This window comes from Conger conger, chromosome 6 (assembly GCF_963514075.1).
Source record: "Conger conger chromosome 6, fConCon1.1, whole genome shotgun sequence".
NCBI classification, from domain to species: domain Eukaryota; kingdom Metazoa; phylum Chordata; class Actinopteri; order Anguilliformes; family Congridae; genus Conger; species Conger conger.
The window spans coordinates 28,832,148-28,857,502 of NC_083765.1; the positions used below are offsets into that span (position 1 = coordinate 28,832,148).

The 25,355-nt window shown below is 46.3% G+C and overlaps 1 protein-coding gene across 3 annotated transcripts; it reads left to right on the plus strand.

Annotated features, from left to right (window-relative positions):
- Positions 1 to 1,642: 1,642 nt before the first annotated feature.
- Positions 1,643 to 22,197, plus strand: fam193a (family with sequence similarity 193 member A). Of its 3 annotated transcripts, XM_061246532.1 has the most exons (24): positions 1,643 to 2,043; positions 3,653 to 3,772; positions 5,185 to 5,250; positions 7,711 to 7,956; positions 8,400 to 8,530; positions 9,077 to 9,244; positions 9,568 to 9,796; positions 10,714 to 10,838; positions 11,414 to 11,561; positions 11,725 to 11,799; positions 12,283 to 12,360; positions 12,608 to 12,723; positions 12,948 to 13,184; positions 13,811 to 13,958; positions 14,454 to 14,627; positions 15,055 to 15,291; positions 15,877 to 16,102; positions 16,547 to 16,768; positions 17,320 to 17,605; positions 18,359 to 18,545; positions 19,015 to 19,248; positions 19,730 to 20,426; positions 20,714 to 20,795; positions 21,217 to 22,197. In XM_061246532.1, the coding sequence occupies exons 1-24, from the start codon at positions 1,819 to 1,821 to the stop codon at positions 21,308 to 21,310; spliced, it is 4,551 nt and encodes a 1,516-aa protein (XP_061102516.1). In that variant the 5' UTR covers positions 1,643 to 1,818; the 3' UTR covers positions 21,311 to 22,197. The 3 variants fall into 3 exon arrangements, with proteins under 3 accessions (XP_061102516.1, XP_061102517.1, XP_061102518.1); XM_061246533.1 differs by lacking the exon at positions 3,653 to 3,772; XM_061246534.1 differs by lacking the exons at positions 3,653 to 3,772; positions 5,185 to 5,250.
- Positions 22,198 to 25,355: the final 3,158 nt, after the last annotated feature.

The window sequence follows — 25,355 nt, forward strand, 5'->3', positions numbered from 1 at the left end:
GGCGTACATAGCCTATGTGTTCTATGTTTGTAGTCTATTTGAATCAGAAATGGGACCGTGGTTTATATGACGTAGCTTAAGTTAAGTGTTTCTTTTTTGCCATAATAAATTAAACTTTTCACTTAACTTGCTAAAGTACAGCATTTTCCAAGAGAATGTCGCAGCTGCAACAGTGAGCTACATAATGACCACGATAATGATAACAGTGACGATGACTAATCAAATATAAACTGGAATATGATACTATGGTTGTCCTGGTTATAGAGAGCCAAAAATCGATTTTGTTTTCAATCGTTCCTCTCCTCCATTCCACAAACATGTCGTGTTTTCCCATTTGATGTTTTTGTCTTTGCATAGCCCACCTTATTAACGCAAATTATTTCTGTTTTCTGCACGTCAGTGAGAAGCGTAGGCCAAACATATTTTAGAAATAGGCCTAGGCTAGGTTACATGGCATTTCAGTTCTTAACTAGGCCTAAGTAAGGAAGTAAATAAATTACGGTTGGCCTATTCTTCATGGTCTTCATTCGACAATGGAATATGCTATTAAAGGTGCGTTTTTTCCAAATGAACTGTGTAGGCTATCGGCGATACTGTAAAATGTCATTGGTCACTAATATTTACATTCTAAATTGTATTTTCCATTCCAATCTATTTTTCTGCAGTGACGCATTCGACTCTGAATGAGGCTGGGGGGGTTCAAATGCTCCTGATTTATAAGAAGATACAGACTGACATCTACTGGCCGAATAACATCCCTGCAGTCAGTGTCTACTGGCTCCCCCAGATAATCAAATATGTTTTTTTTTTTGGAGATTGTCATCATAACAATGTAGCATATTTCCATTATTGTAGTGCTCCTTCACAACTGTGTCATATATCTTACATTATTATTATATATTTTAAATGCTTTGTAGTACACCACATCATGTAATTATTCCACATAAAATGTGTAGATACCAATACTTCATCTTGGTTTTACATTTCACTTAGAAATCTAGGAAGAGCGGAGGCATTTTCTGCTAGTTTCAGGTTTTCCCATTTCAGATTAAAAGCCTCCCAAAGCCTAGCAACTCAAAAGGACCCAGCAGGGTAGCAGTTGCTGTCAGTGAGAGATGTGCAACTTCTGCAATTGTTGCTAGCCCTCTCTTGTAGTTAAATAAACAGTAGGAAAACCACCATTATATTGCATTGAGAGGTTCTGAATCTGAATAGAAGTCCCAAGTAGCCGATATTTGTCCTCCTGAGAAGGAGTTACCGGAGTAGTTTGGCTGCATAGAGGAAACAAAATATTTCCCAAACCAACAGGATTGAGCAGGCATAATTTAAAATATCTTCATGGCATCTTTAATAATAATAATAATAATAATAATAATAATAATAATAATAATAATAATAATAATTGCAAACAATGTAAAAATAGACTTTATTGCGAATGTATTGCAAGTTTGATAGATACTGCAGAAAGACTACAACACTGTAGTTCTAAGACCACAGGGAAGATGCCTTATCGAATAGGGTTGTTGTCCTACTGACAAGTAGTCACCTAATTAAAAAAAACTTCAATTCCCATGAACCCTTAGACGTTATGGAAAACGTAAGTGCGTGGACACGCAAACTCCAGTAGCCAATTCCTGTTGGGCCGGCCATATTGGAATCTGAAGTCTGTTTGCTTTCTGAAGCTACTGAGTGACTGGGTATTTTGGAGTGAAATATAGCTAGCCTTTATTGATGCTTTAAAGGTTTGAGTAAGCTAGGCATTCTAACAGAGAGTCAGCCTTCTATAGACGTCAAGTTGTCTCATATTTCAGCGGTAAAATGAGCCCAACCGACGCTAAACGAGGAGCTAAGCGCAGGAAGAACAAGCGGGGCGGTGGCAGTAGCTGCAGTAGCACAGTCAGCAGCAGTAGTGGAAAGGCCGGCGCTCTAGCCACGGCCCGGAGTTCCCAAGGTGCGGGGACACCCGCCTCTGTCATGGGCTTGTTGTCCGCAGGAAGTACTGGAAACAGCAATCCGGGAGGCATCATGGGCCTGAATGGAGAGGTGAGAGTTTCCATGCGAGATACGGTGACACCATCAACGCATAGCTAGCAATGAGGACAGTAGAGTCAGGAATAACGTACACATACCAGACCAAGGCCTTGGTTGCGTTACGAGGTAGCTAGTTTAGCTCTTTGGGGGAGTGTTATTAAGCACGTTAATTTAGCAAGCTTATGAAATTCCGGCCACCGTAAACAAATGTTGGCTGGCCAGTTTGTGATAGTTGGTTGCCGGACGACGTGCACTTCCTCTATTTTAGAGGTTGGATTGATTGTACATAGTCTGGAGAATATTAGCTTGCCAACAACCTTATTAGCAAGATAGCTTTAGGAGCTAATTTGTAACATTTTGCTATCGTAAATCGTTGCAGTCTGGCTATTGAGCAAATATAGATTTGGCTAGCTAGGTGGTGACCCAGTTATTGAATATTGTCCCCCCTCTCGACTAAAAGTATCCAATCTAGTGATAGCTATACATGTTATGTAGCCAGCAAGCCACTTAGCAACTCCTGGCGAATGATGGTTTCAGTCAATTTAGCAATGAGCTAAGATGGATAGTTAAGTTGGGTGTATGGACAACTTGCTAGCTCGTTGTCAGTGTGTTTGCGATATGTTTAGGTGTCTGTTATGTTTTATTAAAGAAAGTGTAATTTGATTCAAAAAGGTAAATCACTGTGATATGCACTGGCATCTATCTGACGTTAGCGAGCTTGCTAATCCTTGCGCTGAAGAATGGTCTGCAAGAAATGGGATGCTCGCGTGCTGGCCCACCTATGAGATGTGGCTGCCCAATATCCACAAACAGGAAGTCACTATCAGAATTCAGTCGTAAGTGGTACATTTGGCCCATGTAATTTCATGACCGAATAAAAAGGATGGGACATCCTTTGTGGTTCATTGAATCATCTGTCTCGATATGTATTTGTGTACACATGAGACGGTTAGGACCACCTAGAGATTGTGCCTTTCAGAGGGAAATTGTGTATTCCACAGTTCGCTCTAGTGATTTACTGAAATGCACTAGCAGTACATGGTTGTATTTTGCTAATCTAACATGTTTTTAACGCATGGTCACGGTTCACCTTTGTACTGTCTTTTTTCTTTGGGCAGTGTTGTAATCTGGCCCAGTGAAGTTAATTGCTGTTTTTATAACTATACAAATCCAGAAAGTCGTTGCTTCAATTAGCATACTTACCTGAAAGTCAATGTCTCAACTCCTATTATTAAACGGCATATACAAATTATTATCTTACCAGCTGTGAATAGACTTAGCTATGCAGTGGATTTAATATGTTATAACCTTCAGTCAAATGGCTTCGCCGGATTTTAATTATAATATCAGACATTTGATTGTGTGTGAGATCCTACACAGGGATTATCATCAGCATTGGTGGCATGCATTATTTAGTGGACATACAGAGGGACTTCCTGTCATATAGTCGTTGCTTGTGCTCCAGGAAGACTTATGGGCATAATTCTGATCGCTGAAGATGAGTTCATCAGTCTGCCTGGGAACCGGTCCATTGAGAGCTTTCTCTAGGTTCCCACCTGGCTTGTGTTCATTGGTTGGTCAGGTGCTGAAGGTTTTGTTCATGACCTTTTCCCCCCTGTAGTTTACCCCTTGGCTTGGTGGAGTCCTCTCACTTCCTGGAGGAGACGACAGGAAGGGCTCCTTGTTCTCCCCCACGCGGGGCCTTTCTGAAGCCCACCCCTCGTTCCCCACTCCGGAACAGGTGACTGAGCTGGCAGGTGGCGCTCGGGGTGCTGACTGACGTTGGGCATTCACAACATGGCTGTCATTTTCACAAAGTTGTCTGGCTGGAGATTTGGTTTGCAGGCCCTCTGACTTTGACAGTTTAACAGGTCAGATGAGGATACAGTCTATTGCAGTGTAGAGTACAGAATCTGCAGCTCTAGAGCAGGGTTTCCCATCTTTGAGTCAATGTGTCAGTGTCGCTGCCAGAAAATGACTATCGCATCGGGTATGTTTAGACTTGCCACTGTAGCATTACTCTAAACCCTCCTGTGACTTGTAGCCAGAATCCCTTTGGAGCTACGCACAGACGGGCAAGAATAGCAGCAACCTGCTGTGCTTGACTTACAGCCATTGTTTTTCGATTGCTTCCCAGTTAGGCTATATTTTTAGCAATGGCGTTCGCAAAGTTTTGGAAATTCATTTACGCATGCATGTGGCTTTGAAGCAATAGGTTTCCATCCCTTTAACTTGTCGGCAATGTTTGGAGTGAATCGATGTGAACAGCTACTGTAATTGTATACACTGGAGATGTACCCTTTTAACTGCACCTGAGCTGAAATCTCTGTATGCTGATATGCTTGTGAGAGTGCTGGCCATTTGTAAGACACATACTCTGTGTGCTTTACTGCCATTTCACATGATTTTGATATTTGGGCCAAATGTCTTCAGATGCAGTGTTTACAGGTAGACTGTAGCAGAAGCTTGTTTCGTGTTGTACTCTGCAGTCTACAACTTGCAGCCAGTAGATGCATATCGTAGCTCTTCGGATTACTGCAGAGCGCGTGAATATGAAACGTAATAGTGGCAGCTGATCTAGAAATCTTTGGCGAGACTTTCTGCGCGTAACGCAGTGTGAGTGTGTGCAAGCTCGCGCATGCAGCTGAAAGTTTGCAAGCACATTCAATTCCTTCCCCTGTACCCGGAGTCATGCTGCCTGTGCAGAGTGCTTTGCAGTCTCAAAGGGTTCATTCCAATCGCTTATTCCATCCACACTCGTCTCCTCGGCCCTTGCGTGACCCAGAAACCATCTTTAAGGACATTCTAATCTGTTAATTACTCCTTGGAGGAGCAAGGAGGCTCCCAGAGGTTGCTTCAGCGGTGATACGCAAGTTGGCCTTTTGCGGAAGTGTTTTTTTCGGAACGTGTGGATCCATCACTCCAAATCCGCCACGTCTGTGATTAACGTGGCTTCAAACTGACAAGGACGTTCCCATTGCCTAATATGTGCTGCCTACATTTGCTCGTTGGGTGGAGCTAAGGAGCCAGGAAAGGACACGAGGAAGCGATGCAAGGAGTGACAATAAGCAATTGGAATGAGCCTGTGGTCTGTTGGACTGCTGTGAAGAATATGGACCTCCCCCTCATGCTCTGTCCCTCTTGTCTGTCTAGGTCACAGTCAACGGCACACAGTTTTCTGAGGGGCCAGTGAATTCTGACTTTTCAGGAGTCATGCAGGTAATTCACTCTAGCTGTTATGAGCAATTGGAAAATTAGGTTTCACAAACCCCAGAGTAATGGGAGCTCCCACGAGCTGTGAGTTACTCAGTGATTTCTGGAAGTTGTAGTTCTGTTCATAAATAGGCCATTTCATTTGATAATAGTCTGTGATTGAGTATGGTAGCCTTTTGTTGCTGTCAGAAATTCTTGCTCTCCCATCGCTGATTATTCCTGCTAGCCTCTCTGCTAGACTGTTTTTGAACTGTTAGAACAAAATATATATATATTTCCTATAGTGAAGAAAAAGGGGTGATTATGTTAGCTGACTTAAGGACTAATATTAGAATGCACTTTCCTATAATAAATAGCTTTTTTATATTTTTGCTTTACGTTATTAAACGTAGTGACATCTGTGGTGGTATGGGTCTAAATTGACCTGCAGAGATAAATGTTGGAAAAAAGGTTTCCTAAAACCAAACTTCATTTTGTTGAAAGTAGCACATTCAAATGGAACATGAACAAAAGGGTTTCTGAAATCGTATGGAGTCAAGGCAGTCCACCTTACCCAAACGTGGCTCCATTTGTGATGCAAAAAATTTCCTGTTATTTGTCTGAATAATAATTGCTCCATTGAAGACTTAAACATCTCTTTGCCAAAGGTTGCACAAGCTTTGATGGAAGGCTCAAAGTAATAAACGTCCTCACCAGCACAGTGACCCAGAAAAGATCTGTGAGAAACCCTGAACAATTATATTTATAACCAGGCAAATACAGGATTATCTTTGAAGAATCTCTTTACCATTGAAGAGCAATGTCTTTTTCTCCTTGTGTGTGTGCTCTCTCCCCCCTCCATATCATTGTCATGATCGAAGATATGATCAATAACCACGTAGACAATGAATATGTTGCACATGTTAGAGTAGACAGATGCTGCTGCAGAATGAAATTGACAAGAACCTAAACAAGCCATATTCAATGATCCCATTGTTGCAAGAAATCTGTGTAATATTATTCATGCCATACCCCCACAAGATGATACTGTGCTCTAGCCTAGTGGCTATGGTGACCTGCAGTACTGGTGGTATAAGCCCTGTGTAGCCACAATGATATCAGTGTAGCTGCTGGGTCCCTAATCCCCACATTGCTCCAGGAGGGTTTGGGCCCTGTGTAGTCTAATCAACTGAAGTCACTTTGGATTTAAAGCATCAGCTAAATCATTGTAATGTGCTTGTCTGTGAGAAAGAAATGAGTTGCCGTGATGCTGTATGTGGTCATAATATTATGAAGAGGAGCAGTTGTGATGACAAAGCAAGGGGTATTATTTTTGAGTGTATGTGGGATAGATAGATACATAGATAGATAGATGTGTGTGGTGTGGGAGTATTGAAGTTCCTTTTTAATGTGTGTGTGTGTGTTCCAGATTGGGAGTACAAGAAAATAATTGTTACTGGTGAGGAAGGGAAGGGATGGGGTGTCTAAACCCTAATATTAATCTTGTTTGAGTCAAATTTGATCCACAGAACTACCCACAATTTTTCAATGCTGCATGTCATGCTACTAACAGCCAATATTCTCTGCCGGGTCAAATTTGACCCGTAACACCACAGATGTAACAATTTCTTAGAGACTTCAGAATTGAATAAGATGGTAACCTTTGGTTTTGTTGTGTTTATATAGCTGTTTTTGAGGATATCACGAAGCCTTGTTCCAATACAAAAAACGAGATGGTCTTTATTACACATCTTATCTAGAAACTCTGAAAACTGGTCACAGTAGAAGGGTTAAAAGAAAACATGCACTCTACTGAAGGCTGCACCCATGGCACAATTCGTATGCATCCAGGTTGTGATTTTCTGCCATTTCACTAGAGCTGAGCTTGAAATCAGAATGCTGCTTGTTTGAATCCAGGCTTTGCTGCATAAATGCAAAATATGTCACCTTGTTAGCTATGCAAGTCACTCTTGATAAAGGTGACTGGTTGCTTAGCAGTTTTCCATTTTTTTTATACCATAACAATATCTAAGCCTGTGTTTTATTTTTATTTAATGAGCAGAATTACCCAATTCTTGTCTTCCCTTTCGAGTCAAAAAAGTGTGTAATTGTTTAAGGTCAAGTGCGTCAATGCTGTATAATGGTCCTTTTTGCATTGCGAAAGTAGTTTGATGCCGAATTTCCACACTGCAATTTGATTGGGACTTTCCATCACATTAATTCAGAGGCCGACTGTTATTTACAGGAGAGAGGTGGTTCTCCGCCACGTGGAGTCACCGCGCGCTGTTAATCACCGACTAGAACTGAAGCGCCCTCCGTAGCAATGCCCCACGGTCCGCTCACAAATCAGTCACAACGCTCGATCCCTTCGCCCTTCCCCCAGTTCCTAAAGCCGCGCTCTCCCGCTGCCGGTGTAAGTTTAATTGAGGGGTGCTGATTAAGCCCTGTGCTGATGACGAGGCGCCGGCCTGCTTGTTTGTGTTGTAGAGCCCGTTCACGTTCGGGCTGGGCCAGAGGGCCCCGTACTCCACGGGAGACCGCTGCCTGCTCTGCCGCGGAGAACGCAAGGACGCCTCGCTCCTGGACGCGGGAGTCCTGGGCTCCAACGGAGCCTCGCTCTCACCCTCGGCCAAGGCCAACAGCGTGCTGCAGCTGCCCCTGTGGGTGTGTCCCAACTGCCGGAGGACTGTGGAGAAGGAGGAGCGGCACGCAGCCCTTGAGCAGTCGCTGGGGGTAAGAGCACCTCCGGGGGGAGCAGGGCCTACTGCAAAACTATATGTATAATGTCATCCAGAGTACGGTGGCCTGAAAAGGGTAAAAAGGTCAATTTAAGCCCTGATAAAATGCAGGGAACATTAAATGAAAAATGTGTTTAGCGATGCACTGCTTCACATCAATGGTGGTTGACAACCTGAGGTGAGGTGGAAGAAGCAAGTTTCACCTTTATTGTGTAGTTCCGTACTAGAGTTTCATCTAAGATTCCTGCCATCAATTTGGTGACAGAAATTGCCCGGCCTCTTCACCAGTTCAGTTTTTACGTAATTGGCAATTCCCTCGTGGTGCTTTCCCCCCTTGCTGTGCGATCATTATGACTGGCGCATAAGCAGTGCTGAGATGTGGGCGTGTGTGGTGAAGTGAGATGCCGGTGTTGAGCTGTGCTTTCTGTCTGGTCCCAGAATCAGGACTTCCTGTTGCACATGCCCGTGGCGCAGGAGCCCGGGGGCACGCAGACCCTCCCGCCGCCCGACCCCAGCCCGGCCCCGCCCGCCGACACGCCCTGCAGCTGTGAGGCCTGCAGCGAGAGGAGGTGAGTGGCCCTAAAGCGAGCCCATGTGTTCACACGCCCGCGATGTCACCTAAACCAGGCCCTCACTGTCCCCCGTTTCCCCTCTTACCTTCTTCTCTTCTTCTCCCTCTCCCCTTCCCCTCCCTCTCGCCCCCTCCCTCTCGTCCCCTACCTCTCGCCCCTTCTCTCTCGTCCCCTACCTCTCGCCCCCTCCCTCTCGTCCCCTACCTCTGGCCCCCGTCCCCTCCCTCTCGCCCCCTCCCTCTCGTCCCCTACCTCTGGCCCCCGTCCCCTCCCTCTCGCCCCCTCCCTCTCGTCCCCTACCTCTCGTCCCCTACCTCTGGCCCCCGTCCCCTACCTCTGGCCCTCGTCCCCTCCCTCTCGCCCCCTCCCTCTCGTCCCCTACCTCTCGCCCCCTCCCTCTCGTCCCCTACCTCTCGCCTCCGTCCCCTACCTCTCGCCCCCTCCCTCTCGTCCCCTACCTCTGGCACCCGTCCCCTCCCTCTCGCCCCCTTCCCCTCGCTCTCCCTCACTCTCTGCTCATTCCACTCTCTCCCCCTCTCACAGGGACATTTCGGCTGAGTCCGAGAGGGAGTCTCAGCAGCTGCAGAACTACTGGTCGGAGGTGCGCTACCTGGTCCGCTGCATTTACCGGCAGACGGGGACACCGCTGGCTGACGACCATGACCAGCCCCTGGAGCGGGACAAGGAGGGCATGAAGGAGCTGGTCGACAGGTACCCAGAGCTGGAAACTGGCTACCCTAACTATTATCACGTTATTACATTATAGCATGCATAGTAGACTGTAACCTCAGTGTCATTCAAATGGCATAGACAAGAGAACCCAGAGAACATGGAAGAACCCAGAGAACGTGTTTGGATGGACACAGCCAGTATGTTTAAATCATCCACCTGAGTATGTCCTCTGTTTGTTGAATATGGATATCATATGGCCCTTTGAGCATTGGCTAGGTCTATCTATTGTCCATGGCACATGGGCTAGATGGCTCTTTAAACATCTCCCAAGCTTGCGTAACGGTCTCCCATTGGCTGTCCAGGCTGTGTGAGAAGGACCCGTACCAGCTGTACCAGCGCTTGGAGCAGCAGGCGCGGGAGTACGTGCTGGAGATGAAGGTGCGTTTGCTGAAGCACCTGTCGGCGGGGTCCAAGGGGGCGTCAGCAGTGCAGGGCCCACCCCAGGCTCACCAGTTCATCTCCCTGCTGCTGGAGGAGTACAGCGCCCTCTGCCAGGCTGCCCGCACCATCAGCACCTTCCTCCTCACGCTGGTAAGACCCAACGCTGGGGTCGGTTATTGTGACGTATCGCATTTTGATTGCTCTAAACTTTTGAATGACATTCAGAAATTTGCTGTTCCTGCCATTGCGTAATTAAAAGCAAAACTGCCGGAAAATATCATGTTGTCTCTTTCGTCGTGGTCATAAGATCTCAGCAATGTTTCTGCAATGTATATGCAACTATTTCACCATAACGGAGGCACAAACAGTTCTTTTTATTATGTTTTTGAATAATTTAAGCATACCCACGTTTAGTCTTAATGGACTGAGCAACAAAATGTGTGCATTATACTAATACAAACACTAATGGTCATGTATGTACGTTTATAAATATTTTACTTGTGCTGTGATCTTGCTTTCATGTTTCATTCATTGCTGGCCAGGAATGTGCTTTCCGTGCCTGATCACTAGTCTATCAGAATCAGAATTTGACACATCGCGATATGTCACGACACAAAAAGACATGCAAGAACCCCCAGCCGCTGGTCTGCTCTGGTTCGGTCTGGTCCGGGCCCAATGGGTGTAGCCGCTGCAGAACCCAGGCCCTGAGGGTTGTTGCATGGGACAGATGTGATCTTGGGGAAAGTGCTTGGTTTGACATGGGCTTCCTTTGATTTGACCTACATAGCTTTGATGAAGTCTGCCTTGTATACCTGCCTGTGTGTACTGTTGGTTCTAGGGAAAGCTTGATTAAGGGCAAGCATGAATAGGAATAGCTGAAGCCAGACGGCGATGATTGTTCTAAAGCAGATGGGGTTTTGTGGTTATTAGAAGCAAATGTTTCTCTTTTGTTAAAGAGATTCACAGTGTTTATATCTGACAAATGAGACACTGCTGTGTTTCGGGTGGTGAGCTCAGCTGACCGCTCTCCCATTTCCTGACCACCGTGCGCTCTTGCTGTCCCTCAGGAGAGAGAACACCTCCACAAGTTCCAGGTGACCTGGGAGCTGCACAACAAGCACCTGTTTGAGAACCTGGTCTTCTCCGAGCCCATCCTGCACAACAGCTTACCTGCCCTGGTCTCACAGCTACGGTAGGCCCCAGCATTCTCAGGCCTGCAAGACTGCGGCAAATGCCTCATGTTGCATGCTTCTGAAGGCCTGGTCATTTAAATAAGAGCCTGTATTCTAACTGAATACATCATGGCCTTTCCATCAGACTGTGCTGTCTCCACAAGACACCATTTACAATAAGGCTTTTAGCAGCTCTTATCCAGAGCCATTTGCGTGCAAGGACATCTAAATCCTTTTTCTGTGAAGATATGTTAAGGTATGGTCTCCATATTTTAGCACATTTTTATTTTATCGGTTTTGATTTTCATGTTGTAAGTTTAGTCGGTCAAGGTGTTTTAGTCGGAAGTACAAATGGTTACTTGTTTATGAAAGATTTGGTTTGGTTATTTTAGCTTGCTTAGCGAACCCCTTGATCTCGAGGAAACTTTGTACAGATTACTGTGAACAGACTACTTGTGTAGGGTTCTCAGTTGGTTCATCTGCCACTGGATATTTAAAGCTACGGGCTTGTGATTGAAAGACCAGTCCACATCACTCGCTGCCTGTTGAACGTGTGCGTGGGCTTGACTGTGCCTCCGCTGACTGTGATTGACAGGCACGGGACCGCCTCCCATGACTCATACAGTGAAGACATGTACCGGGCACTGCTGGAGAGGTACCACCAGCTGGACCAGGAGATGAACGCGGTCGCGGTCGAGTGGCTGGAGTGCGAAAAGCGCATCGACGACTACGTCGACGAGCAGGTGCATCCGTTGTTTCTCAGTGTGGGAGACGGCAGATTGATAGTTTTGTTTTATCCTTAACTCCCAATACGTTTCATACATTTAATGTACCTGTTTGTTGATTTTTTAAGTGCATATTTATTTTCGTTTTTGAAAGTTTTTTATTTTTATTTTGTTTTAACAGCTGCTTTTTAAGGTTGAAGGACAGAACCATACCAACCAAAGGACAGAACCTCACAAGTCATTAATTAGTAAAAATGTAAGTATTAACTAAACATGAGTTCGTTTAGCCTATTCTTTTGAAATTTGCAGTGTGCTAGTCCCATGATCGTCCTCTCTAGATGTGCTGTTTTACCTTAGGAATTGGGAAAGAAAGTGGGCATTTATGAATGGTGTGCTGTGTGCTTGTAGTCATGAAAGCCAGGACAATTTTGATGTCATCTTTGAGTGATGCTAATACAGTGATTTCATCATATCAGCCTTGATTTATTTTTGATATGTGTCATTATTGAACTTTGAACTTTTTAAAATTTTTTAAAATTTTTTTTAAGATAAGCACAAATCAATTTTTATAACCCATGAGGTTTTTGGGTGAATCGTATTTCCACAATAGAAATGTGAATGTGACATCAAGACATTAGCTCCAGAAGGGCCATTGTGCAAATGTCCATTGCATCAAACTGTCTTTGAGTCCTGGTTTCTTTTTTCTTTTCTTTTCTTGATTTGTGCACATTCTTTCAAGATGTCATTAAAAACCAAGCAGCGCCTGTTGAAAGAAGACTGGGAATTCTTTAAACAGAGAAGATTTATTGAAGAACAGGTAATGTTGGGTGTAGATGTACAATAGTCAATTTTATTTGAAACTCACTTTGTTGTCTACCTGGCTAATGTTTTTCCTTTTAAAGTGGTGTGCATAGTACTGTTCATTTCACAATAGATTTACTGCTCCTTGTAATTTGGTTTGTCTTCAAATATTGATTGTAAGTGGTGCCTGTTCTAAGACCTTTTAATTTAGTTGGCCTTTCATTCTGTCTAGTCTAATTTATGTCTTGTGTTCATTTTCCCAGCTAACAAACAGTAAAAAGTCCCTCACAGCTGACAGTAACTTCACAGACACGATGAGACAGATGCTCTCATCTCGACTCAGTATACCGGACTGCCCAAATTGTAATTACCGAAGACGGTACGTTCGAAGGATTTGTCTTGTGTTCTAGCGCAGCAAGGCAAGGTTTTCATTGAAAAAATATTTTTAAATGTATAAATTTTTTTGGATGAAATTTACATACTGTATATTAAATATACATATATTTCTTTCAACCAGTTGAGTCCTTTTTCAAGTTTTGTTTTGCGCTGTTTTGTTTTGTTTTTGTCTCGCTGAGCTCTGCTAAATGTAACGACTGGCTCCAGGTGCACGTGTGACGACTGCAGCCTGTCACACATCCTGACCTGCGGGATCATGGACTCGCCCATCGCCGACGACGACCTGCACGTCAAGCTGCCCCTGCAGCCGGAGCCCCGCCCCCCCAGCATATCCTCCGCTAGCTCCGCCTCCGGCTCGGGCTCAGGCTCCTGTTCTCCGGTCATCACTGTCCAGCAGCACCTCCCCAACCTCCTCCTGCAAGACAACGGCCCCGCCCCTGCCTTGTAAGCTACGGCTCTGCTCCCTCACCGGGCTCAGGGGCGGGAGGGCTGCCCTCATGCAGCGTCTGAGAGGCCGGGGTCCTGCTGTTATTCACTTATTTATCCGCAGTGACCACATAACCATGTCCCACTCACTGCTGCTGTCTTAAGTTCTAGCACATGGGGTTGTCCAGTTAACATGGTGAATGGTCTGTGTTTATGTAGCGCCTTTATCCAAAGCACTGTACAATTCATGCTTCTCATTCACCCATTCACACACACACACACACACACACACACACGCACACACACGCACTTGCACACCCACAAGGCGAATGGCTTACCACCTGAGCCAATGTCACCAACCTTCTGGGTCCCAGTCATGCACCTTAGCTACTAGGATACAGGCTGCTCCAAACATAATTTGAAGTTTACCTGTAAATTGATTCTATTACTATTGGGCTTGTCTTTTCAAATACTCTGTATGGGCCTTTTTTGCATGAGGTGGGCTATGTTGTGTGTAGGCCTGTTGCGTTAGGTTGTTCCCCATTGGGGAGGAGGGCTATATTCAGGTGCCTTGGTGAATCTCGCTGAATTCCCCAGTCGACCGCGTGCTGACAGCATCCTCTCCTCTCTTCTCGCCCCGGCAGTAACGATGACGAAGTGCCTCAGCTGTCTGCCAAGTTTGCGGACATCTACCCGCTGAACAGCTACGATGACGCGGAGGTGGCGGCCGGCATGAACGGTCTCCACGGCGACCTGAACGGCGCGGGGGAGAACATGGCCCTGAAGGACGAGGTCTGTGCCTGACGAACGAGCGCCGTCTTTAAAAACGCCTTCAGAGCGGTCTGGAGGGGGCTGCTGTCCCATTGGACAGGGCCTCCTCTGTGGCCAGTGGACATGCTTTTATTTAACACGGGGGAAAAAAACGTTTGAATCAGAATTGAATAGTGCGCTCGTCCAGTGTATGCCAATCTCGAGTGTAGGAAGAGTAGATAAGCAGATGCACTTCGTAATTGACAAACAAGTCAAGTATGCTTTCTGCCATGTTTTTTCTATTATGAAGACGTTGAATGTGTATAAGTATATATTTTAGTCCTTTATATTGTGCATGCATGCGTAGTGTTTGCAGCATCTGTGTTGCAGTTCCACTGGGTGCTGTTACAGCGGGTGTCAGGCTGTGGCAGCGCTCCCATGGTAACAGCCCCTCTCCTTCCCCGCAGTCTCCCATGGTAACAGCCCCTCTCCTTCCCCGCAGTCTCCCATGGTAACAGCCCCTCTCCTTCCCCGCAGTCTCCCAGGGGCAGCAGCAGCAGCAGCTCCTCTGAGGCAGACGAGGAGGAGGCGGACGGAGAGCCTCCGGGCCCTCAGGGGGCGCTGTCCCCGGGGAAGAGGAACTCCAGCAAGCATCAGCTGCAGACCGACAGCCCTCCCCCATCCTACCCCCACCCGCAAGTGCAGAATGGGGTGAGAGGCGATTACAGACTTTTCATTACGCAGTCTCTGTAGTGTTAATGTGTAGAGCTGTCATTGAACTCGATGAGGACTGTGACAGTATTGACACTAATAATGGTATAAAAATGCATTTAAAAATGTTTCATTTTATTTAATGGTGTCCTCTTCCCCTTTTTAGTCGCCTGCCAGTATTGCACATTTTTAATCAAAAAGTTTAATCCTTTGAACTACAGTAATTAATTTTTTTTGTAATTCTGGAGTAAAAAGTTAGTAATAAGTTGTGGAAAACGTTTTCAGTATTCCTATTTTTTCAGTATCCGGCTGCGTTTGATCAGTAATCTGTTGTTAAACTGTATTATTCCACATATGAAATGTGAAAATGAGGCAGGTTGAGCGAAGACGTGGTTGTTAAGGCGCTGCTGTGTTTCCCTGGCGACAGGCTGCTCCAGCACAGCACGCGTGCGCGTGTCACGTGTGCAGCCAGGAGGCCGCAACCCTGCCCCCCAGCAGGTCCCACGGAGCCCACCAGTTCTTCACGGAGAAGACGTCCCACCCTGCCCTGCACCTCTACCCCCACATCCACGGGCACCCCCCCCTGCACAACCCCCTGTCTCACCTGCCCCGGCCCCTGCTCCACCCCACCCTGTACTCCAGCCCCCCCCTTGCACGCGGAAAGGTGAGACCCCCCCCCCCCCTCCTGGGCCAGTATTTCATCCTTCCACGCACTGGGCCCTCGCTGAAAGCCACAGGAAGGGTTGGGCTGGGTTGGACCCATAACTCCTGCGTAATCACAAGTTAAGGCTAGCAACACCACATGTTTACATTGCTCACTCCCATGGTCTTCATCTCCTATTATTTTTCTCAATGGTGTAAAGGACAAATTAAAACAAGTACAAGCTTGAGTCGTGCGGCATGATGGTGCTGTTATGTACCATATAAGTAGTGGGCCGTGTTGGACATTTATTTTAAAGTACTTCCCATCACGCGTAGGGTGGCAGGGTATGTACTGCTCTCCTGACAGCTGTGTCCCTGACGAGCTGTTCCTAAGTCGGCCACAAGGTGGAGCCTTTCACCCGTTTTAGTCGCTGGATGGCTGGCATGTGTGACTTCATCAAAAATTCAAATAGGATTTGATACAATGGGAAATACTCAGTGTAATTTTGTCCGTGTGGTTCTAGAGAGATAGTTGACGTGCATTACGTTCTTATGTCCGTGGTAAAAATGGAGATGGTGATTAAATCACGGTCCCTGTGCTCCACAGACTCTCCTGTCGGCGCCCTCGTCCAATCACAGCGGCGGGAAGCACCAGGTGTTCACCCCGCCCCTGCAGGAGCACGTGCTGCAGAACTGCCTGGGGAACGGGGCGGGCGGGACCGGAGACTGGAACGCCTCTCTGCACTGCCCCTCGCTCAAGTTTGAGAACATCTGGGACACCAACGTGATGAAGAACTGGAACCCGGCCATCTTCTTACAGGAGCCACTTCCAGGTGAGCTCCGTGCCTGTGTGGGAGTCAGCGCTCGGCCGAGTTCATCCAGCCTCTCCAGCTACAGCATGGGTCTGCCTGCTTTTACACCATCGTTCAGTCCTGATGAGCTCATTCTCTGCCCATAAGCAGCGCCACGCTGAATTATTCTGACTCAAACAATTAGACGGGAGTTTTTGTTTACAAGCTGATGACTAAAACTAAGACCTAGTATGCCTCATTAAGTTAGGAGATTATCATGCAACTTACTGTACAGTTCAATTGAGATCAGTGAGATTTTTTTGGAGCTATAATACAGTGAAAAGCCTTGCGTGTGTCCTTGTGTTTTGTTTTGTTTTTTTCTCTAATAAATACAATTCGGCGTTTTATTTCCATCAATCGAATTGTCTCTCACCGGCATTACTCTTAAACCGCTAAGCCTCGACGTCGTCTCTGCACCTCCGACAGGTGACATCCTGGGTCCCACTCTTCAAGAAGTCCCTCTGCCATCGCCCGGCAACGACCCCAACGTACCCCCGGAGTCCAAGGAGAAAAAGAACACGGCCAAGAAAAAGAAAAAGTGTCTGTACAATTTCCAAGATGCCTTCATGGAAGCCAACAAAGCAGTGATGTCAGGGACATCTTCAGCCGCCTCATCTCTGTCCTGCACAGCCACCACCGTTCAGTCAAGTAAAAACCACACCCGTTTCATCTCGGAGTAAAGCAGCGCTTCAGCAGTAACTATTAGCCAGCCAGAAACGGTGTCTCCACAGGCCAAATGTGAGGATCATTAACTCTTTCAGTCCCCAGACCCATATAAAGTGCCAAGGGGTTTTGGCTTTGGGTGAGAGTGTTTTATAGGGTATTAATTGGGGCTCAAAACAATAGTATATTCGTCATTTTGATCGGTTGAGAAGGTATTATGTCGAGAGTGCCGTTAGGCATTCTTGGGATTTTAAGGTTGTTGCGTTTCTGTGCCATTTGACACTCTTGGGACTGAAAAGGTGAAATTCAGATTTAGATGAAATAATTAAATCTGTTTATTTTAAAATAACAACATAATTTTTATGATTGCGACCCTTATGTGGGTTTGTCACATAGTGACTTGGCGACCACAGACTGGCATATAGTGCTAATTAGTTGAAAGTTGAGTAAAAAATTAGTAAGCTGTTGCTATATATCTAAACTAAGTCTCCAAGTTGACACATTTGATGTCCTTACAATGTTGTTGTTTGTCCCAGGTGAAGTATTTCATAATGTCGGTAAAGAGGACCATAGACACCTGACCCCCGTCGCCCCGCGCAACAGCCCCACGGGTCTGGCCTCCCTACCCCCGCTCCCTGGCCCAGCACTGCCCCCCGCCCCCGCCACACACCTCCCCGCCATGGGGTCCCAGCCCTACCCAAAGACAGCCCTGGTGGCCCCCAGCTTTCTGGAGGCCCACCACCAGATGACCTGCCCCTCCTCCACCGACACAGCCTCTGCTCCAACTGAGGGCCCCGCCAGCGCCCCGCCCAGCGTGTGCAGGTGTGTGTGTGAGTGTGTGAGTGTGTGAGTGTGTGAGTGTGTGAGTGTGTGAGTGTGAGTGTGAGTGTGAGTGTGAGTGTGAGTGTGAGTGTGTCTATGTGAGAGTGTGTGCATGCGCACATGCATGTAAATACATAATCAGCCACACTTATAATGTCTCTGCCCTTTATTTGCGAGATCCAATTTTAAGTGCATATGCATTAAGGAGAGAAGCGCACCTTGCAACGGCTCACCTAGATCACATGCATACTGTGCTTCCAGCCCCGTGTGCCAATTTAATACATACAACACATATTTCCTGGGCAGAATGCGTCATGTGCCGCTGAAAATCATTGCAAAAGGCTTAGTAAATCTGGCCCTAAGTGTATTTTGCGAACTCTAACAGCAGGTCCCTCTAACACCTGTTGTTACACTGATACACCTCACCTACACTGACTCACTGGCCACTTAAGGAGAGTGATGGGTGCACTGTGAGGGAATGCTTTTTGTCGCATTAAAATTTTCATTTGTTCAGTCCAATAATTCAGTTCTGCAGCTTGGCATTCATTAGCCCTTTCAGAAAAGTATTTTACTGCAGCTTTTGTGTCCCTCCTGCATTCCTCTCTGGGTCAGATGACATGACATCATCCACTGCGTGACTCGATGTTTAAAGCTATTTTTAACATTTTAAAAATAATAAATGGAAAAAGAAAGAAAATGTACGGTGGTGAGGTGCACGGGGCCCTCTGACCCGTGTTGCCATGCTTTGGGCAGTGACCCTGACTGCGAGGGGCACCGGTGTGAGGGGAACGGGGCGTACGACCACCAGCCCTACGACGGGGAGGAGAGCCAGGACGAGGACAGCTGCTCCGAGCACAGCTCCAGCACCTCCACCTCCACCAATCAGAAAGAGGGGAAGTACTGCGACTGCTGCTACTGCGAGTTCTTCGGCCACGGCGGGGTGAGGCGCCCCCCGCTCTTTTCAGTGTGTGACCAGCAGGTGGCAGCGTGGAGTAGAACCCCATCTGTGAAAATATCCAACACAGACTGCTTCATGTGTCCACTTTTCCTCAGCATGTACAGCCTCATTGATGGTGATATTATGTGAAATGGCTCAGTAATCAGTAATCGCACTGCTGCGCTACATTAAACTTAGCGTGGATAAAAGTGATTGCCAATTACACATATAAAGGTGCCAAACAATCCCTCTGTTTTCTTGGCAGTTAATGCAAAATGTGTGTACGCTGAATACAGTATTATACAGAATAGGTATTACAAAGGTCCCTATGGCAGTTCCCCCACCTAGCATTTGAGCCTCGTAACTTTCTGATTGGGGACCCAACTGCCTGGCCACATTGTCGTTTAAACCAATGCGAACAGCTGAAACGTCCCGGTTTGTCACGGGTATTTACTCCGTGCTTCCCCCCCAGCCCCCGGCGGCCCCCACCAGCAGAAACTACGCAGAGATGCGGGAGAAGCTCCGTCTGAGGCTCACCAAGCGCAAAGAGGAGCCGCCCAAGAAGGAGGAGCCTCTGCCGGAGCGGGTAGACGGCGTGGAGGACCACCGCAAGGTGGAGGACCTCCTGCAGTTCATCAACAGCGCCGACAGCAAGCCCACCAGCAGCTCCAAAGCAGCCAAACGCGCCCGCCACAAACAGAAGAAGGTAAAGACAACACTGGACACACTGGAATGGCTGTGCTAATGCTGTCCACATGTTCATATCGGCATGAAGCACACATTTATGCACATGGATATGTAGGTATTGGCCTAGGGGCATGCTTGTCCAGTGAACCGTTAAAAACGAAATAAATAAATAAGAAAATGGCCCAATGACAAGCTTGTATAATGAATGGTGAATATTAAGCACTGTGGCATCACACTTGCATAGGGGGAGAGCAATACTAACTGTTCTAGAGCCCTATTTGTGTAATGCATGGTGAAAATGAATGTTATAGAGAAAGGTGAATAGTAACTGTTCTATCGGATATAGCGCCACACTTGGTGAATAGTTGCTGGTCAGGCAGGCATGATTGTAGAGGAGTGGAGTTGTGGCGGGAGTCGGTGTTGTTTGTGTGCTCTGCACTGCTGCATGTGAAGAGTTTGCTGAAAGCAGCCCACAGACGCAGCTCTGCTGTGTGTTTCAGATGGAGGAGAAGGCCCGGCAGGAGGCGGAGGCCCGGGAGAGAGAGGAGGAGCAGAGGCAGCGGGAGGCCGAGGAGGAGGCGCTGAAGCAGGAGCTCCTCCGGCTCCAGGAGCTCCAGCAGCTCCGAGCGGCCAAGAAGAAGCGGAGGGAGAAGGGCAGGGAGGCGCAGAGGCTGGCCCCCCCGGCCCCTCAGACCCCTCAGCCCCTGAAGGAGTCGGCCCAGAACGTTCTGGAAAACCTGCGGAACGGCAAGACGGCGCCTCTGCTGCAGAGCCTCCTCACCGCCCTGCCGGCCGGCGCCAGACCCGCTCAGCCGCCCATCCCCCACGAGGCCCACGCCCACGCAGAGACCAACGGCAAACCCCGGGCCAAGCAGCCCACCGGCAGGCCAGTCCCAGAGGCGCCCAGACGCCCCGCCGAGCCCACGGGGAAGGCCCCCGGCGAGGCGCCGGCCGAGCCCACACCCGGGCCCCGCCCCAGCGAGGACCCCGCTCCCGAGGCCCGCGACGAGGACCGGCTGGACGGCAGGAAGCCGTCCAACAACGGCAGGGAAGAGAAGACATCGCCCAAACCCGAACCCACGCCCCCGCCAGAGACACCGCAGCCCAACGGCAAGCCCGTCACCGCCGAGTCGCCCCAGCCCAAAGGAAAGGCCCGCAAGAACAAGAAGAAGAAGGGCGAGAAGAGCACGTCCATCGGTGAGCGACTGACTCCTATCGTCTGAGAATTCACTTCTGAATAATAAAATGAATGCGCCTTTGATAACTCGCGTGGCTGTTTAATGCCGTAATGAAAGCTTCATTCCGTCAAAAGATGCTGATTTGGATTAGATTGAATCTAATCCAGTCTATTGAATTGAATCTATTGGCCTGTTGCGATTTGCTGTTTATCTATGAGTCAAATTCACAAACTAACAAGTCCAGCACTGAAACTTATTTTTGAGGCAGTCATGTAAACAGGTGTTTTGTGTTTTGTTTTTCCCCAGATGATGTGTTTCTGCCCAAAGACATCGATCTGGACAGTGTGGAAATGGACGAGACTGAGCGGGAGGTAGAGTACTTCAAAAGGTGCGAGCCTCTTCACCCTCTACAAATAACAACTTTCAATTCAACTCCATTTTGTTTGTATAGTGCCTTTCGCAAGACTGGCACAAAGACGCTTTACAGGGTAACACAAGACGGGAAACGCGAGGCCTGAACCCCCAGAGCTTTTGAAACACAGTCTAGGCTGATCTCTCTTCCTCCTTTTTGTGTTTATTCAAGCCAGCAGTACTGCTGGAAGTTTCATTTCCCTTGTAAAACAATGCTTTAAGCCTATTACAATTTGCAGTCGTGTGCAAATGCTTTTGTGCCAAGGCACTGAAGACTGCATTCCTCGTCGTCAACTGGCACATTACCCCCAGCTGCTTTTGTGTCTATGCCACAGGGATGGAAATGGCAGATGCTGTTTGGTTTGTCCAGATGTGTAACACTCTTGTTCTCTCTTTAGGTTTTGCTTGGACTCTGCCAGACAGACAAGACAACGGCTGTCAATCAACTGGTCCAACTTCAGCTTGAAGAAAGCCACCTACGCCGCCCACTGACCACCCCTCCCCCTTCCCCCCCGACACGACAAGACTCTGGAGGGAAGCAATCACCCCGGACGGCCTCTCAAACACGTGCCCCCCCCCAGCCTGGAGCCACCGCTGGCTAGCCTCGTCCCTTTCGCTGTGATCCCAGGGAGCCCCCTTGGCCTGACACCCCCCTGCAGAACTGTAAAAAAATGAAAATGAAACAAAAACAAAAAAAACTACTAAATGCTATCCTCCCTGAATTTGTTTGCTTGTGTGCTTTCAGTCTGTGAGTGGGATGCTTTTTCTCTTGGCTCGAGCCATGTTCTGATTTACATCCTGGCTTCTCTTTGGCTTTTCAATTGTCCGGGCTGTTCAATGTGTTTGGATGAAGGTAGATGCACAAAGAGATTAATTTATTTGAAAAAGTGTAAAAAAAGAAAACGGAAAGTTCATGGTCACTTCGGCTTCTATTGCACACGCACACCCACACGCACACGCACCTGGCTCAGCACTTGGGCCAGATTACTAGCACGGAACTGGGCTTGATCAGAAAAACACGCTCTGTTCCTGCGTTCCTCTCAAGAGTGGGGCTGGGGGGAAGCGAATACTTGATTTTTTTTCTTTTTTTTCTTTCCCCCTTTTCCTCCCCGTTCCCATTTCAAATTCACCTTTAACGTGTAAAAGACACAGTGTTTTTTTATTTTTATTTCCTTCCTTTTTGATCCGTAGCCAGCTTGTATGAGAAGACTTTCAGAAGGAATTTGAGAAAAGAACAATACTCACACTGTCGATCTGTTATAGAGTGTATATTGTATTAACACTGAAGCCAAACTGGCTACTTTTTAACATATTGTTAAGTAATATTAAAAATCTTGTCTTTCTTTTTGAAAGATGGAATACAGTAGTATGGCAAGAAATGTGTCTTGTGTCTATTTGCGGTGTCTTCATAAATCATCATCATACATTCAGTGGAGGCCACAACAGAAGGCAAAGACAGGCTCCCATTGGCTCCTTGAAACTGGAGAGTGCCACCATTTAATAGTGGAAGTGATGCTTTGACTTATGGTAGAACCTATGCACTTGTAAGTCGCTTTGGATTAAAAGCGTCTGCCAAATGACAAAACTGTAAATGTAAATGTTTAAACTTTTTGAAAGTTGGTCATTCTCAGATTTTGGGTATTGGACAAAGCTGGTCAAAAAACATACTTCATGAAAACAAATACTTAACTGAACAAATCTGACTGGGCTATATTGACTCATCCGAATGTTCCACAGCGAGCTTCTTTATGGTTGTTTATGGTGGTACTGCTTTTTGTCACAAACTGGGGAAGTCCTTTTGTCAGTCAATGTTTTCCGTTGCAGAATATGCAGGCATGTGTCATGATTCGGGGGGTCCTCAAGAAAAGGTTTCTGGTAATCTTGCGTACATTTTCTGGCTCACGCAAGCCTGTCTTCCGGTATGGAATGCAATACCAGAGCTCTCAAAATGTCCCGTGCCATATGCTTATCAGCATGGTTCATCGACAAAAAATCAATGCAATGCAGTCAATGCAGGTTATTAATTCTTCAAGAAACATAGATGTCCTGTGGGTTAAAGTATTCACACCCGTTTACTTTTTGCACACTTTGTGTTAAATGGAGAAAACCGGCAAAAAAAACTTTTGAGATGTGTCTAGAAAAGGGGTGCACAACACGGGCCGATCCTTTTCAGGATTTTGTGCCAACTTCTGGTCTTAATTATTTAATTGACTCAATCATATCTAATCTGACGTGTATGAATTCAGACTGCAGCTGCAGACTGAAAGTGTATCCTAATGATTTTACTGTGCTCAAGTACGGGCTTAAACCAGGGTCATTGTCAGCAAATAAAAAACGAAAACCAGTACGCAGACCAGAGTTGTGCACCCCTGGTCTAGAACTTGATTGCAGTCCTCCTTTGGCACCTCCCATTTGATTGGACATAGTTGTATATAAAGTCCCACAATTCACACCATGCCAGGACAAAAATCAAGCCGTGAAGTCCAAGGATCTGTAGACTTTTGGCAAGGCATAGATCAGGCCAATGGTATAAAACCATTTCTAAAGATTTGAGTGTTCCTCGGAGCACAGTGGCTTCAATAATTGTGAAATTGAAGAAATTTGGCATGGTGGTGGCAGCGTCATGCCACGGGGCAGCTTATCAGCGGCACCGACAGGGGGACTAGTCTGATTTGAGGGAAAGATGAATGCAGCCAAATACAGAGCGGTTTTAACTTGAAGAAAACCTGCTTCAGAGTGCATCAGACTGGGGCGACGGTTTCACCTTTCAGCACGACAAATACCTGAAGCATACTGCCAAGACGATGCTGGAGTGGTTTTGGACGAGTCTGACTGTCCTTCAGCAGCCCAGCTTTAAGCAAGATTTAAACCTCACAGAACATCTGAGGAGAGACTAGAAGATGGCAGTTCAGACACTTCCCATCCAATCTGACAGAGCTTGACAGGATCTACCAGGAAGAATGGGCTAAATTGCCCAAATCCAGGTGTGGAAAGCTTGTAGAAACTTACCCAAAAAGACTCAAAGTACTGAATTAATGTCTCAATACTTATATAAATGAGAGATTTCTGTTTTTGATTTTTAATGATTTTGCAAAGATTTCTAAAAACATGTTTTCACTATGACCTTACGGGGTTGATGAGTGTAGATTGCTGGGCAAAAATCCCCAATTTAAAATTATATCTACAATACAATTATACTTTATGAAGCCAGTGTATATTCAAATCACTGATCACATGCTTCTGAAATTTTTGCTCTTTTCATCTTAATGAACCAAACAGTTAAAGGTTTTTTTATGACATTATTTAGTGCATCTGTAGGTATTTTTCACCATAAAATAGAATTGCCCAATTAATGAGTGCATGAGGAATTGACAAAAAAAATTTTCAATAAGATTTTCATTTCTGCTTTGTGTTTCAGACCATTTAACAAGAACAAGTTATTTCACTGTTTAAACAATATGCATGTGTTAACATAGCGGGTGCCAGTGTTAAGATTATAAAATGTTCTTTTGTGAAACTAAAAGTTGAATGTGCAGAAGACTCATTCTAAAGATAGCTACCTCCATGCCCTCTCTATCTAATATGTATACACACCATATAGAAAGGGACATTTCCGCTGTTGTGTCATCTTGAACATCTGTACTTCACACATCCTGTATTGCAGCAGTTCATTGTGGTTAAGCCAGCATGCTCACGTCACATGAGTGAAAAGCACTTGGGGACTTTTGTTCCAACACGTTTATACTACAGGTATGGAAAAAATATAGTCATTTCCATCTTCTCTGGAGATTTTTCTTGATGATCTGAACCCCTTTTATTCAACCAACCTTAGATGTGGTATGATTAAGGAGACAATCTGATTAGTCTTATGAATACCCAGTGAGTCACACAATCGATGACATCACCTATCTTGGTCACAATGGCTGTACTTCACCATGTAGCCTATTGGCATTTCAAGTAGACTTCTCATAATATGTGCTTTAATATATTTTTAACTGCTCAGTCTACTGGTCTTAGCATATGTTCAGCAGGAAACCTACTTCTCATAGGCCAGAAAGTTCAGTTTCTGCATTAAAAACCTATGAAGAGTTAGTCACATAATACAAGAGTTGAAATGGCTCCAATATAGTAATAGAGGAAATTATATTAAGTAAGCCTTACATTAATTGCCCAATGTTGTAATCATCACAAGGTATGTGCTGGACCGTGAATTATCCCTTTGTCCCTGCATGGTTCAGATGAACTGACATGCCATTTTAAATGATGCCATTGATTTTTGAACCCACCTACAGTATTCAGATGCCTCATTGCAACATTAACAACCACTGAATTACCAAATGCTTGTATGGTATGTAAAATAGGTCTGATAAACTAGCCTAGTGGCTAAGTTACATGACTGGGACCTGGAAGTTTGGTGGTTCAAGTACCGGTATATCCACAATCTAGGATCTGCACAGCTGTTGGCCCTTGAGCGAGGCCCTTAACCATATTGCTCAAACAGGGATTGTTCACTGCTTAGTCTAATAAACTGTATGTT

Excerpts from the sequence above, each read along its gene's own strand:
- fam193a (XM_061246532.1), top strand. The coding sequence starts at position 1,819 with ATGAGCCCAACCGACGCTAAACGAGGAGCTAAGCGCAGGAAGAACAAG. Across the intron at positions 8,531-9,076 it reads GAGGCCTGCAGCGAGAGGAG|GGACATTTCGGCTGAGTCCG; the intron begins GTGAGTGGCCCT and ends CCCCTCTCACAG. Across the intron at positions 12,361-12,607 it reads GAAGATTTATTGAAGAACAG|CTAACAAACAGTAAAAAGTC; the intron begins GTAATGTTGGGT and ends TCATTTTCCCAG.